Source organism: Cervus canadensis, chromosome 13 (genome assembly GCF_019320065.1).
Source record: "Cervus canadensis isolate Bull #8, Minnesota chromosome 13, ASM1932006v1, whole genome shotgun sequence".
NCBI lineage: Eukaryota > Metazoa > Chordata > Mammalia > Artiodactyla > Cervidae > Cervus > Cervus canadensis.
The window spans coordinates 71,592,906-71,608,882 of NC_057398.1; the positions used below are offsets into that span (position 1 = coordinate 71,592,906).

The window sequence follows — 15,977 nt, forward strand, 5'->3', positions numbered from 1 at the left end:
GTGGGGCCCCACGGTGGCATCTAAGCCTTTGCAGATGACCTGAGGGACATCTAGAAGCCAGCCTGTCCCCGTGGGTCTGGGGGAAAGCACACGGATGTGAGCATTTGGCATTGCCTCAGGGAAGCAGCACGGAGACTGTCTTTGCTGCGTTGATAGAAGCATACAAGCTTCAGAATTCTCTCCCGGGAGGAACTGAGTACATGGGACAGGTGTATCCTTAAAAAAGGTCTGAAAATCTCAAAACCCCCATCAGTGTGACAGTGTACTTCCCTCCCCAAGTCAGTCTGTAAAGACTGGAGGGAGTGACTGCTTCTTTAAATGCAAACACAGCAAGGTGAGACTTCAAGGGACACAGACATCAAAGGACTAAAATATTAACAGAGAATAATTTTCAGTTACTGACCCCAAATAATGGATTTGGACAATTTCTCTGATAAGTAATTAATAGTAATTACTTAAGAATTTCATTGAGATAGAAGAAAACAGTGGAGAAGGAAACGACAACCCACTCCAGTATTCTTGGCTGGGAAATCCATGGACACAGGAGCCTGCAGGGCTACAGTCCATTGAGTCTCTAAGAGTCAGACACAACTGTAGTGACTTAGCATGCGTGCATGCAATCCTTTATATTTAGAGTAACTATTGATAGATAAGGGTGTATTAATATTATGTTTTTTTTTACAGGATGTTTTATAGTTTCCTAATTTCTTTCTTCCTCTGACTGCTTGCTTTTGTGAATTCATGATTTTTGTTATAGTAGTATGCATTTAATAAACTTCTCTTTACCATTTGTGACTAGTATCGATTCTTGCTTTGTCTACCATGAGATTTACCTAAAACACCTTACAGAGAGAGCAGTGTATTTTATGCTGATAATATGTGAACATCAACCACATATTAAATCTCATTCCTTTTACCTTTCTCCATTTTACCTTTTTTGATGTCATGATTTGCCTATTTTTATGGTGTGTACTTACTTTAATAAATTATTGTAGCTATAGTAATTTTTATATTCTTGTACTTTAACTCTTAAATAGTTGTGTTTAACATTTCATATCAAAGTACTGCAGTGTTCTGAATGTGAATGTGCACTTAAATTTACCAGTATACTAGGTATCTTCATGGAATGAATTAGCATTCTTTCACTTCAGCTTGATTAATTCCTTTTGGTGTTTCAGCAGGGAAGGTCTGTGTGCCTGCTCAGTCACCTCAGCTGTGTCTGACTCTTTGCCACCCTATGGGCGGCAGACCCCCAGGCTCCTCTGTCCGTGGGGTTCTCCAGGCAAAAATACTGGAGTGGGTTGCAATGCCCTCCTCAAGGAAGGTCTAGTTGTGTTCTGTTTCCTCAGTATTTGCTGGTCTGGTGAAATCTTTATATTCTTTTCTTTTCTGAATGATATTTTCAAATATTCTTCTTTGGCAGTTTTTTCTTTCAACACTTGAACTATATTATCCCAGTTTCTCCTGGCCTAGTAGGTTTCTTCTGAGAGATATGCTAAGATCCAAATGAGGGCTCCCTAGGAAATTTCAAGGTTTTTTTTTTTGTTAGCTTGTTTATTTTTTCCTCAAGCTGCTTGAAGTCTTCTCTATTTGTCTTTGATTTTTGCAACTTTATTATAATGTGTGTTGTAGAGGATTTTTTAAGTTGATTTAGTTTGGTCACCTGTAAGCTTCCTGAACTTAGATATTCAAATATCATCCTTGAATTGGGAAGCTCTCGACATTACTCCTTAAATATATTTTCGGCCTCATCTCCTTTTCTCCTCCTGGAACTTCAATAATTTGCAAATCAGTTCTGTATTCAATGTGGCATAGATCGTGTAGCTTCTTTGTTCTTTTATATTCTTTTGTTTTTAAAAATTTTTTTAATTTTATTTTTAATCTCGCTTGACAGGATAATTTTGATATGTCATCTATCTCACAGTTTCTTCTGCCTTTTTGACTCTGTGGTTTATACTCTTTAATGAATTTATTCATTTTATCCTGGGAAACTTCAGCACTAGAGTTTCTGTTATTTTATGATTTGCACATTTTTATTAAATCCCTTGTTTTGTCCATTGTTTATTGTTTTCCTGCTTTTGTTCAACTATCTTACTGTATTTTCTATAGCACACCGAGTTATTTAAAATGGCTATTTTGAATTCTTCACTGGATAAAGCACACATCTCCATCTTTGGATGTGAATATTGAAGACTTTTATACTTTGTTGCTGTCATGATACTTTGAGTCTGTGTTCCTCGATGTTTTATGGTGCTGTTTTTGTAATTAAAGTATTGGTCTCCCTTGGGTGAGAGACAACTTCCTTCAACCCTGCCAGAGACTCTGCACCTATTTCAGATCTTCTGTAGTGGCACCTGCTAACATTCGCATCCCTGTTACACCAGAATTTCTGTGCTTCTATGTCTTGTCTAGATACACTAGTGCACCAGAAATGGTACTGACAGCCTGTCCCTTGCTTCCCCCAAAGTAGCATTACATCTGTTTTTAATTTTTTTTTACTTTTTAAAATTTTTATTTTAATTGGAGGCTAATTACTTTACAGTATTGTGGTGGTTTCTGCCACACATTGACGTGAATCAGCCGTGGGTGTACGTGTGTCCCCCATCCTGAACCCCCCACCCTCCTCCTTCCCCATCCCATCCCTCAGGGTCATCGCAGTGCACAAGCCCTGAGAACCATGTCTCATGCATTGAACCTGGACTGACGATCTGCTTCATATATGATAATATACATGTTTCAATGCTACGAATCTTGTATTCTTGTTCTGGGCCACAGATTAAAGCCAAATTTCTGTGCATGCTCGCTGGTGGTCTGCCAAAGGTTGCTCTTGCCTCTGAGTCAGTTGTCACCACAGGGATCTGGCCACAGGGTGGAAGGGTATGTGAATGAAGCAGACAGGTCCTCCTGTGAAAACCTGGACTTTCACAGAAGGACGTACCTCCATGCATGATTTTCTAAGATAGGTTTTCCAGGACTCCTGGAAAGCAGCTGAGAGGGAAGTGAGATGGTTCTTGAGCCGCTGCAGGCATCCCAGTTAAGACAGAGATCTGTCTGCCTTTTATCTCATGCATGCATGAGTGAGCCTCCTCCTGGGCCCTTTGGCATATGGAATTTTGGGGGTGGGTGGTTGTTTATTTTGGATTTATTTATTTTTAATTGAAGGATAATTGCTTTACAGTCTTCTGTTGGATTTTAACAAGCATCAACAAGAATCAGCCATAGATTTACCCATGTCCCCTCCCGCATGAACATCCCTCCCAGCGCCCTGCCCACCCCACCCTTCTAGGTTGTTACAAGCTTTGGTTTCAGTTCCGAGCCATACAGCAAATCCCTGATGACTGTCTATTTTGCATATGGTAATGTAAGTTTGCATGCTGAGCCTCTGCATACATCCCACCCCCTGCCTCAGCTCGGGCAGCCGATCATGAGTCTGTTCTCATGTCTGTGTCTCTATTGCTGCTGTGCAGGAGGTTTATCAGCATAATATTTCTAGATTCCATGTGTATGTCTTAGTCTATGATATTGGCTTTTGTCTTTCTGGCTTACTTCACTTTGTATATTAGGCTCTATGTTCATCCACCGCTTTGGGACTGACTCAATTGCATTCCTTTTTATGGCTGAGTAATATTCCATTGTATATATGGAGCACAGCTTCTTTATCTCTTCATCTGTCAGTGGACAGCTTTGTTGCTTCCATGTCCTAGCTGTTGTAAACAGATGCAGTGAACATTGGGGTACACGTGTCTTTTTCAGTTTTGGTTTTCTCAGGGTACATACCTAGGAGTGGGGTTGGTGGGTCATACAGTGGTTTTACTCCTCGCTTTGTAAGGACTCTCCATACAGTTCTTCATAGTGGCTGGATCAATTTACATTCCCACCAACAGTGCAAGTGGGGTCCCTTTTCTCCACACGCTCTCCAGCGTTTATTGTTTGTAGACTTTTTGATGATGGCCATTCTGACTGGTGTGAGGTGATATCTCATTGTAGTTTTGATCTGCATTTCTCTAATAATGAGTGATGTTGAAAATGTATTCATGTGTTTATTAGCCATTGTAGGTCTTTGGACAAATGTCTCTTTAAGTCTTTTTGCCACTTTTTGATTTCTGTTTGGGTTGTTTTTTTTCCTGGTATTGATTTGTATGAGTTGCTTGTATCTTTTGGAAATAACTCCTTTGTTAATTGTTTCATTTGCTGTTATTTTTTCCCATTCTGAGCATTGTCTTTTTACCTTATTCATAGTTTCCTTTGCTTTGGAGAAGGTTTTAAGTTTAATTTTGTCCCACTTGATTATCTTTGTTTTTATTTGCACTACTCTAGGAGGTGGGTCATAGAGGAGCTTGCTGTGATTTATGACATAGGGTGTTCTGCCTGTGTTTTCCATCCATTTTGAGTTCATCTTTGTGTACGGTGTTAGGAAATAGTCTAATTTTATTCTTTCCCATGTAGCTGTCAAGTGTTCCCAGCAGCACTTATAGAAGAGACTGTCTTTCCCCCATTGTATATTCTTGCCTCCTTTGTCAAACATAGGCTATCCATAGGTGTCTGGGTTTATCTGTGGGCTTTTTATCTTGTTCCATTGGCCCATATTTCTGTTTTTCTGCCAGTACCATACTGTCTGGATGACTATAGCTCTGTAGTCAGTTCAAAGTCAGGAAGGTTGAATCCTCTAGCTCTATAGCTCTATTTTTCTTTCTCAAGATTGCTTTGGCTCTTCAGGTCTTTTTGTGTTTCCATATGAATTGTGAGACTTTTTTCTTCTAATTCTGTGACAAACACCATTGGTAATTTGATACAGATGGCATTGAATGTAGATTATATTTAGTAGTATAGTCATTTTCACAATGTTGATTCTTCCAATCCCAGAACATGGACTATCTCTCCATCTGTTTATGTTGTCTTTGATTTTTCTCCTCAGCATCTTATGCTTTTCTGTATACAGCTCTTATGTCTCCTTAGATAGGTTTATTCCTAGGCATTTTATACTTTTTGTTGCAATGGTAAATGGGATTGACACCTTAATTTCTCTTTCTGATGTTTCATCCTTAGTACATAGGGATTCAAGTGATTTTTGTGTATTCATTTTGTATCGTGTCACTTTGCTCAATTCACTGATTACCTCTTATAATTTTTTGATAGTATCTTTTGGGTTTTCTATGTGTAGTATGGTCTGTGTGCAAACAATGAGACTTTTGCTTCTTCTTTTCCAATCTGGATTCCTTTTCTTTCTTTTTCTCCTCTCCTGTAGCTAGGACTTCCAAACAATGCTGACTAATAGTGGTGAGAGTGGGCACCCTTGTCTTTTCCTGATCTTAGAGGGTATGCTTTCAGTTTTTCACCATTGAGAATAATCTCTGCTCTGGGTTTCTTAGATATGGCCTTTATTATGATGAGGTAGTTTCCCTCTTTGTTCATTTTTTGAAGAGTATTTATCATAAATGGGCATTGATATATTTCAGAAAATTTTTCGGTATTTATTTTGATTACCATATGAATTTATCTTGCAATTAGTTAATATGGTATATCACATTGATGGATTAGTGTATGCTGAAGAATGCTTGCATCCCTGGGATAAACTCAACTTGATCATGGTGTACTATCTTTTTAATGTATTTTTGAATTCTCTTTGCTGGTGTTTTGTTGAGAATTTTTCCATCTATTTTCATCAGTGATATTGGCCTGTATTTTCTTTTTCGTGTTGTCTTTGTCTGGTTTTGGTATAAGGGTGATGATGGCTTTGTAGAATGAGTTTGTAAGTGTTGCTTCCTCTGCAATTTTTTGAAAGAGTTTTTTAAGAATAGGCATTAGCTCTTCTCTAAATATTTGAGAGAAATCACCTGTGAAACCATCAGGCCCTGTGCTTTAATTTTTTGAGAGATTTTTTTAAATCACATTTTCGATTTCAGTACATGTAATTGGCTTGTTCATAATTTCTGTTTCTTCCTGGTTCAGTCTTGGAAGATTGAACTTTTCTAAAAATATATCCATTTCTTTCAGGTTGTCCATTTTTGGGGGATATAGTTGCTCATAATAGCATCTTATGATGATTGTATTTCTGTCTTTCTGTTGTAATCTCTCCTTTCTCATTCCTAATATTGTTGATTTGATTCTTTTCCCATTTTTTTCTTAATGAGTTTGCCTAATTGTTTGTCAATTTTGTTTATCTTCTCAAAGAAGCAGCTTTTAGTTTTACTAACCTTTACTATTATTCCTTCCTTTCTTTTTCATTTATTTCTGCTCTGATCTTTAGGATTTCTTTCTTTCTACTAACTTTGGGTTTGTTTTTTGTCCTTCTTTATCGAGTTGTTTTATGTATAATTAGGTTGTCTTTTTGATGCTTTCCTTGTTTCTTCCTAGAAACTTCCCTTTTAGAACTGTTTTGTTGCATCCAATAGGTTTTGAGTGTCGTGTTTTCATTGTCATTTGCTTCAAAAATTCTTTGATTTCCCTTTTGATTTATTCAGGAACCAGTCTCTTATGTAAAAGCATATTGTTTAACCTCCAAGTGTTGGTGTTTTTACCATTTTCCCTCTATTTGATACCTAGTCTCATAGTATTGTGGTCAGAAAAGATGCTTCATATGATTTCAATTTTTAAAAATTTACTGAAGTTTGATTTGTGACCCAAGGTATCCTGGAAAATGTCCCATGCACACTTGAGAAGAAGGTGTATTATTCTGCTTTTGGGTGCAAAGTTCTGAAGATATCAATTAAGTCCATTTGGTCTAATGTTTCATTTATGGTTTATGTTTCCTTATTAATTTTCTGTTTTGATGATCTGTCCATTTTTAACATCCCTTACACTTATTTTGTTGCTGTCAATTTCTCCTTTTATGTCTGTTAGTATTTACCTTATGCATTGAGGTGCTTCTATGTTAGGTGCATAAATGTATAGAATTATGTCTTCTTCTTGGATTGATCCCTTGATCATTATATAATGCCCCTTCTTTATTTCATATAATATTGTTTATTTTAAAGTCTTTTTTGTCAGAAATGAGAATTGCCACTCCAACTTCCTTTTGACTTCCATGTTCATGGAATATGTTTTTCCATCCTTTAAATTTCGGTCAGTATGTGTCTCTAGGTCTGTAGTGGGTCTCTTGTAGACAGTATATATATGGGTCTTATTTTTTTATCCATTCAGCCAATCTGTCTCTTTTGGTTGGGCAGTTTAATCCATTTACATTTAAAGTAATCATTTATATATTACTATTAGCATTTTCCTATTATAATATAATATAATGCTATATGTTCCAATTAGCATTTTCTTAATCATTTTGTACTTCTTGTAGGTCTTTCCTTTGTCTTATGCTTATAAGTCTCTTTCATATTTGTTATAAAGCTGGTTTGGTGGTGCTAAATTCTCTTAACTTCTGCTTGTCTGTAAAGATTTTAACTTTTCCATCAATGTTGAATGAAATCCTTGCCAGGTAGAGTAATCTTGCTTGTAGATTTTTCCTTTTCAGTACTTTAAATATATCCTGCCATTCCTCTCTGGCCTGCAGAGTTTCTGCTGAAAGATCAGCTGTTAATTGAATGGCTTTTCCCTTGTGTGTTACTTGTTGCTTTTCCCTTCCTGCTTTTAATATTCTTTCTCTGTGTTTAATCTCTGTTGATTAGCAGGTGTCTCGATGTGTTTCTCCTTGGGTTTATCCTGTATTGGACTCTCTGTGCTTCTTGAACTTGATTGACTATTTTCTTTCCCATGCTGGAAAAGTTTTCAAATATAATATATTCAAAAATGTTCTCAGTGACTTTCTTTTTCTCTTCTTCCTCTGGGACCCCTATAAGTCATCTGCTCCTGTGTTAAATACTATCCCAGAGGTCTCCAAAGCTCTCCTCAATTCTTTTCATTCTTTTTCCTTTATTCTGCTCATCAGCAACTACTTCCACCATTTTATCTTCCAGCTCACTGTTCCATTGTTCTGCTCAAGTTAATCTATCATTGTTTCCTTCTAGAGAATTTTTGATTTCCATAATTGTGCTATTCATCTTTGTTGGTTTATTCTTTATTTCTTCTATATCCTTTGTTATTGTGTTAATTAGTTGACTGCTTCTTGGCATTCTATCCATTCTCTTTGCAAGGTTTTGGAATATCTTTCCTATCATTACTCTGAATTCTTTTTTTAGGTATTTTGTCTATTTCCACTTTGTTATTATTTTTTTTTGGGGGGGGGGGATGGTCTTGTGTACTTTTATTTTATTTCTTTACTTGAGGAATATTTTTCTGCCGTTTTAAAAATTATTGTTTTTCAAGTCTCCTTTTCTCAGGCTTTCAGGTAGAACTCCTCCTTCCTTTTGGTTTCTGCCCTTGGTGTGTAAGGTTGTGCCAGGGGTTTTGTGTAGGCTTCTTTTGGGTGTGACTTTTGTTTGTACTCTGGTGAAAGGAGGTAAGTTTTTTGTTTTTTGTCTTTTTTTTCTTTTTTCCTTCCCTCTAATTGGCGGGACTTTGTGAGGGGAATCCTGTTTGCTGATGACTGGGTTTGTGTTTCATTGTATTTGTTTCCCCCTCTAATGGGCAGGACTTTGTGAGGTGACAATCCTGTTTGCTGATGACTGGGTTTGTGTTCCATCATGTTTCTTTCCCCCTCTAATGGGCAGGACTTCGTGAGGGGAATCCTGTTTGCTGATGACTGGTTTTGTGTTTCATCGTGTTTTTCTTTCCCCCTCTAATGGGCAGGACTTCGTGAGGCGAATCCTGTTTGCTGATGACTGGGTCTTGTTTGCTGATGACTGGATCCTGTTTGCTGATGACTGGGTTTGTGTGTTATCATGTTTTTTTTTCCCCTCTAACGGTCAGGACTTTGTGAGGTGGCAATCCTGTTTGCTGATACTGGATCCTGTTTGCTGATGACTGGGTCCGGTTTGCTGATGACTGGGTTTTGTGTTTCATCGTGTTTCTTTTCCCCTCTAAGGGGCAGGACTTTGTGAGGGGCATCCTGTTTGCTGATGACTGGGTTTGTGTAACATCATTTTTCCTTCCCCCTCTAAGGGACAGGGCTTTGTGAGGGGAATCCTGTTTGCTGATGACTGGGTTTGTCTTTCATGGTGCTGGTTGTTGGGTGAGGCCTCCTCCACTGGGTGCTGCTGGCAGTTGGGTGATGCAGGTGTGAACAGCGGAGGCCTTTATGTGAGTTCTCATTAATAGACACTCCCTGGGGTAGGAGTCTTAGGGCAGTCTAGGGTTTTGGCAGGGCTCCCACTCCAAACGCTCTGGGCATGTTATCTGGGAGGGAAGTCAGATTCCACAGGTGGTTTGTAAGGGGATTAAAACAAACAAGTAAAACAAGAAACAAAATTCAAACCCCAAACAGATGGCAAATACAAAATCAGGCAAGTACTCAGAAAAATAATGGGATACATACACATGTGAATACACACAGGAAAAAAACAAAACAAAACAAAACAGTGTAAAAAAGAAATTAAGAAGGCGAAGAAGAAAGTAGAAGAGATTGATCCATTGAGCAAATGAAAGCATAAATGATATCAACTAGTTATTTAAAAAACTGACTAAAAGCATAGACTGGAAAACAAAACCAAAGCGATGTGTCAACTGGGGAATAAAGCAACTAAAGCAGAACAGACTAATAAGCATAGTGAGAAAAGGAAGGAAAGAAAGAAAGACTAGAAAAGAAAATTTAATAGAGGTAGATAAATAAGTTTCATATGTGTTAAAGAATAACTTACAACAGGAAAAGAATAAGAAAAGCAAACAAAAAAAATATGTGGAAAAATAATAATAAATTTTTTAAAAGCTCCAAAAATTAAAACCAGGAAGAAACACAAAACAACAGAAGACCAATGTAGAGGAAGAAGTATTTAAAGGATATTAAAAGTGTGATATAAAAAATTTCTCAAGATCATAAATAGATTTAATAATAGCATTAAAATCAACAACTAGAACAATAGAGAGAGAGAGAAAAAAAAGGTAAAAACCTAGTAGCAACTACTGAATAAATTAAAATATAAAAATAATAAATATCTTTATTGGATCAGCTGTCAGCATCCTTTTCCTCAATGTGACTCACAGTCCACCTCACCTCCCTAGGATGCCCTCCAGTTCTGGGCTGGTGTCTAGACCTGTTGTGGGAGCAGCTCAGACTCTAATCTGGTCCTACTCCTGCGTGTTCTTGCTCTGATGTACACATCGCCAGTACTAGTATGTTTTCTTTTGCAGGAACTCTCATTGTCCTTTATATATTCCATAGATACAAAGTCTGCCAGTTGATCATCTGGATTCAACCTTCAGGTTGTACCACTGGTGAGAAGGTTTTAGTTCTATTCCTTAGCCACCCGCTCCTGGATTTCACTTGTGGTTTTATCTCCACCTCTGCATGTGAGTCGTCCACAGGAGTTTGCTCCTGAGACTCCCCTGGAGGACTTGGGTGTGCCCCAGGGGGGACGGAATGTGGAGTTGGTGCAGTTGCTTGGATTGAAGGGGCCCTGGCAGTACCAGATATTACGGGGAGCTGGTGGCTAGGACAGCAGGGTTTTTGTAGCCTCTGGTTGCTCTGTCCTTGTGGGTGTTGAGCATGGGAGTGGAACAGGAGCTTGGATAATGGGAACCCTGGCAACACCAGATACATAGCTGGTGGCTATTGTCACAGAAGGTATGTGACTATTAGGGATTTTTCTAGCTTCTGACAGCTCTGCCCAGGGAGGATTGAGCATGGAGGTGACACAGATGCTTGAATTATGGGAATCCTGGCAGTACCAAGCATGCAGGGAAACCAGCAGATTCAGCTGCAGGAGCTATGGCCCTATTAGTGTCTTTCCCTAGCTTCTGGCACCAGGCCATCAGAGGGCCTCTTTGGCTGGTCCTTCGCTTTGCTTGACCCCTTCAGGCGCTTATAGGGCCCCCCTGTTGGGGTCATTCTCTATTGTTCATCGCATCAGGGACTTAAAGATCACCCTGGCTGGGGTCCTTCTGTGTTGCTTTGCATATCAGGTCCTTAAAGGGCCACCCTCCTTGCTTTGTTTCCGCAGTCTGGTGCTGATATGTGCAGAGAGAGAGGCTCAGAGATGGCCCCATCCTCTGTGTGTGACTCAGCAGTATCACCCTGCCTCCAGGTTAGCCGGCTTTCCTTCATAAGCATTTCCCACTGCACTCTCCTCTCTCAGGTTTCCTCAGGCCATTTCCCTTCAGTCAACAGCAGACCTTGCCCTGGGATAGCTTTCCAATCTCTGTGTTCCAGCTCCAAGCTGCAGCACTTTCTAGGGGACTTGCAACCCTGTCTGGGGTATGTGTGGCTGTGGCAAGGATCGTCTGTGTGATCCTCACTCCATTCAGACTCACACAGATCAGCTGTTTCACTCTCCAGCAGCCTCAATGCTTCACCTCTGTCACAAACATTTCCCTCCCATGCAGCTCTGTTCCTGCTTCAGTTCCCCAACCCCAGGTGCAGATCCAGTTCTTCTCCCTCTTCTTGTTTTGCCCTCCTTCCTTTGTCCTACTGAGTGTTGCATGGTTCTATATATCTTTTTCCGGTGGTCAGGTTCTCAGCTGGTGTTCTGCAAGATCTTCTGTGTCTGGAGGTGTATTCCTGATGTATCCATGGAGAGAGATGTACTCCACGCGCATCTACTCTTCCATCATCGTGGATCTCAGTGTATGGTATAGAGCCCACACCTCCCTCCAAGTCAGGTTTGCTCTGGGTGGGTGTCCAATTTCTTTTGTTGGGTCGGGATAAAAAGCAATGGATATCTTATTCTTCTCATTTGAACATACTTTGCACTTGATCATTTTTCTTGACTCTCTGTATTGATATCTGTGCATTAGACTAAACATCCACTTGTGCTAGTCTTCACAGACTGGCTTCATAAGTAGAACATTTCTAGAACATTTTCAATCAGCCTGGCCAGAATTTTGGGTGCCTCTCTAACCTCTCTGCTCATCCAAACTTCTGTGTTTGTAGGCAGCATCCTCCAGGAGTCTAGAGTATGCAGTGATCTACACGTCAGAACACTTGTGGAGCAGGCAATTGGAGTTTATCACCTTGCTCACTCTGCCCTGAACTGGGGAGAGGAGCTGTGACAAATGCCTGCATGCTGCTTCACACCCTGTGCCTTCTGCACCATAATTTAGCTCTCTGTAGTCCGGAGGCACCATGCAAATTTTAGGTTTCATCAGCTCTCAGGGACACATTAGTTAGAAGCCAATTCCTCAGGCAAGCTAGAAAAGCAGAAGATCCAGATGTGCCGTCTGCCTCCTTCCATGGAGAAACTGGGAGTTGCTCACTCTGCATTAAGCTAGGGGATGACCTGTGAGAAGTGCTGGTACAGATTCATAACTGCCACTTCATTTCTGTGATCCCAGGAGACTGGAAATGCTCGGCCTCCCAGAGGCAGGCTAATTGGAACCTGGACCCTGGACTAGCATTTGCAAAATCAGAGACCTAGATTGTGGATCAAACTCTTTGCTCCTCTAGGAGAAGCTGGGAGTTGAGTGTTCCCTTCAAATTGTATGGTGCTCTGCTGCATGGGGAATGTGTCTTAGTTTTCCCTGCTGCTTAGGATTTGGCATTTTCTCACTTGCCTTGAATGCAGAACTGCTCATCTACCCTTTTTATTTTGAATAAATGGAGCTGATCCACACATAGCTGTTAATTCAGTGTGTCTGTGGAGAGAAGGGGAGGTCAAGGTGGCCTAGTCCACTCTCTTACTAATATCACTGCATTGTTCCCAAGTTATATGTGTTGGGCTTGTTTGCTTTTCCATTTTCCAATTTAAGTAAAAGCAAAAATTGATTTTTAGTCTTTGTCATTAGTATTATTGCTATGTAATTTAAAAATTCCCCTCAGCACACATTTGTGTCATCTCATAAATCATATAAAACTTTACTTATCATAGTTTTATTTTCATTCAATTCAAAATATTCAAAGTTTTCTCTTTTAATTTCTTCTTAATCTGTGAAGTACTAAAAAAATTAGCTGAATTCTATGAAGGTATCTAGTAGGTGACAGAATTGTACTTTTCCAAGTTTAGTTATTCATGGTTTGAAGGATCATCTTTTTGTCGTTAGTAGAATGAATGCATGTATCGATCTTTGTCATCTTCATTGAACTCCAAGTACTGATATTGCTTCAAGCACCCAGTTTTGATGACAACATTTCAAATTCTCAGAGACAATGGCTGGGGTCACTGTGGTGGAATATTCTGTGATCGTCATTTGATCTGTGTTCTGGGTTGCTTAAGAGAACCAGACTAGACAATACTTTCAACAAATCCCAGGAAAGGAAACCCATTGCTGATAGATTTCTGACATGCTGTGTGATTCCAGATCCTTTAGACAAACAGATTTCTAATAATTTCCTAGAAGGGATTCATAGTCTTTTAAATCTTGCTTTGTTCTAGAAAATAGAAATCAAGTGTTTTGGTTTTATATCTCTGGAAATTCATGGTTTCTAGTTTTTGTTTTTGTTTTTTCTTACAGGGGACCTTAAATGATTAGAAGTTTTCTTGGTTTATAGTCATAAACGACTACCCTTTTTTGTATCATTACCTTATTTGGATCCGTATGAAATGTGTATCAAATATATGCTTACCTTTTCCTTATGCTTTCTCCCATTTAGAAACATGTTCGAAAAACAGTGTAAGAATTGAGAATGGATTTTTGTCTGAATCTGCCTTTATGTATCCCCTAAATAAGCAAACAGAATATAAGTGTAAACCAGGATATGTAACAGCAGATGGTAAGACATCAGGATTAATTACATGTCTGCAAAATGGATGGTCAGCTCAACCTGTATGCATTAGTAAGTAATTCATTATCTTATTATTCCTTATCCTGATGATAACTATAGAGAAGTACTCTTTAACTTTGTTCTTTATCCTTTTTTCTTTCTTTTTTACTTTGCTGGGGCAGGGTCATATGAAGTGTTTTGTGATTCCATGGCTGGATTTGAAAAGATCAATTACAAAGCTTTGGAAAATATATCTTTCTCTTTTTTTTTTTTTTTGCCTTTAATGATTAATTACCAGTGGAGTAGAATATCATTGTACTATTTAGTTCAACGTTTTGTCACTTTAAAACATGCTGTGACTAAAAACTAATTTTGCTAAGAGCCTTACCTCTATTCTGGGATAAATTCATTTATTTTCAGCTGAGATCTTTATGCTGATTGCATCTGTTTTTATTTTAGGAGACTCTTAAGCCAGAGTCTCTGCTCCTAAGCCTAAAAGTTATGTTTTTAAGCAAAGATGTGAGGCCATGGTGCATAAACATGAAATAACATGATATATAATTCATATGTTTGAGTCTCTAGGATAGTTAGCCTTGTGAAAAATTCTCTCTTAGGAAATCTTCATAAACATCTAGTTAGTGGAGATATGAAACACTTCTAGACAGGACCAAATTCTGCTGTGCTGAAAGTTTTTCATGTAGCATAGATGTTTATGAAGATTTCTAAGAACAATTTGTGACTTTGTCTTGTTCATCCCAAAGCTACACAGTGATATTTTTGAAGTGATGATTCACATATTCACTTTAAGTGAAGTGGATATTTATAATATCCATTTCTACTGTTTTCATTTTATTTTTCCCAGTGTCTATACTTGCTACAGGCAGTACACCCTCAACATGAAAAAAGTTGCACATATCAAACATATTATTTTGATATATGATAATTTTCCATTCTAACACGCTTTTTATGGAAAATGTCTCTATTATTATATTTTATTAGTATAATTTTGCTTTAACACATTATGAAATTTGAAGTAAATTATTTAAACCTTTATTAACATCAGTCTATGGTGTTAGTGAACACAGATTGTTTGTTAATATATTTTCTTGTAAATAGCTATAAATAATAGAACTATGTCTGTATTCAACCTTAATAAGTATAAAAGAATTTACAACCATTAGAAATGTAGTTGGAAAAGGAAAATTAGCATGTGAATTTTAAAAATTTTATAGAATCTTTAAAAATTTACTTGCCTTTTGAAAATTACTTTTTTTCAATTAAGTTTTCTCTGGCAAATATGTCACAACTGCTAATAAATTTGGCATATTAATTCAGAAACTGCTGTTATGAAAATAGTATAATACTTCTGTAATGGCTTATTTTAATACTAACATTGGAAAAATGCATAACTATAATTAAATTCAGGAACATGTTCACAAAATAAGTAATTCAGGGACAATAAGTGCTGAGAAAAATGTTGCACAGAAATACACTTTCTTTTTTTCATTTTGAGTAATTATTTCAGGACAGCGGTGTATCACTGGTATTCTTGGCTTATTTTTAATGGTTAGTGCATACTAATTGGTGAAACCCTTTTCCGTTGGGATGAAAATCAATCAAATTGCCGACTAAATAATATTAGAAATGAAATCGCAATCCCATTATCCCTTAGAATCCTGTGACAGGCCAGTATTTGAGAAGGCCAGAGCCAAAAGTGATGGCACGTGGTTCAGGCTGAACGACAGGCTGGACTACGAATGTCTTGAAGGGTATGAGAACCGAGACGGACGCACCGCAGGCTCCATAGTATGTGGTCAAGACGGCTGGTCCGATAAAGCTGCATGCTACGGTAGGTGCTCTTTTCCAGATGTTCTTTGCTCCAAGATAAACAAAATTGAACAGTAATTGTCAGTGTTTTATTTTTACCAAATTACGCTGATCTAGAATCATGTGTACGGAGAAGGCAATGGCACCCCACTCCAGTACTCTTGCCTGGAAAATTCCATGGATGGAGGCGCCTGGTGGGCTGCAGTCCATGGGGTCGCGAAGAGTCCGACATGACTAAGCGACTTCACTTTCACTTTTCACTTTTATCCATTGGAGAAGGAAATGGCAACCCACTCCAGTGTTATTGCCTGGAGAATCCCAGGGATGGGGTCACACAGAGTAGGACGACTGAAGTGACTTGGCAGCAGCAGCAGAATCATCTGTAAGGAATGACGCTTCCTTCTACTTTAATGTAAACAGGAAGGAGGGGAAGTTTTAAAGTCCAATGACTCCCTCAATACCAAATGACAGG

General features: G+C 38.5%; 1 protein-coding gene across 3 annotated transcripts in view; it reads left to right on the plus strand.

Moving 5' to 3' along the window:
- Positions 1–15,977, plus strand: part of LOC122452105 (complement factor H-like) — a 55,246-nt gene that overhangs the window by 6,957 nt on the left and 32,312 nt on the right. For all 3 annotated transcript variants that reach the window (XM_043485481.1, XM_043485480.1, XM_043485483.1), the window contains exons 4-5: positions 13,568–13,750; positions 15,351–15,527. In XM_043485481.1, coding sequence (XP_043341416.1) covers positions 13,568–13,750; positions 15,351–15,527 — 360 coding nt within the window. The remainder of the gene's footprint in view (positions 1–13,567; positions 13,751–15,350; positions 15,528–15,977) is intronic.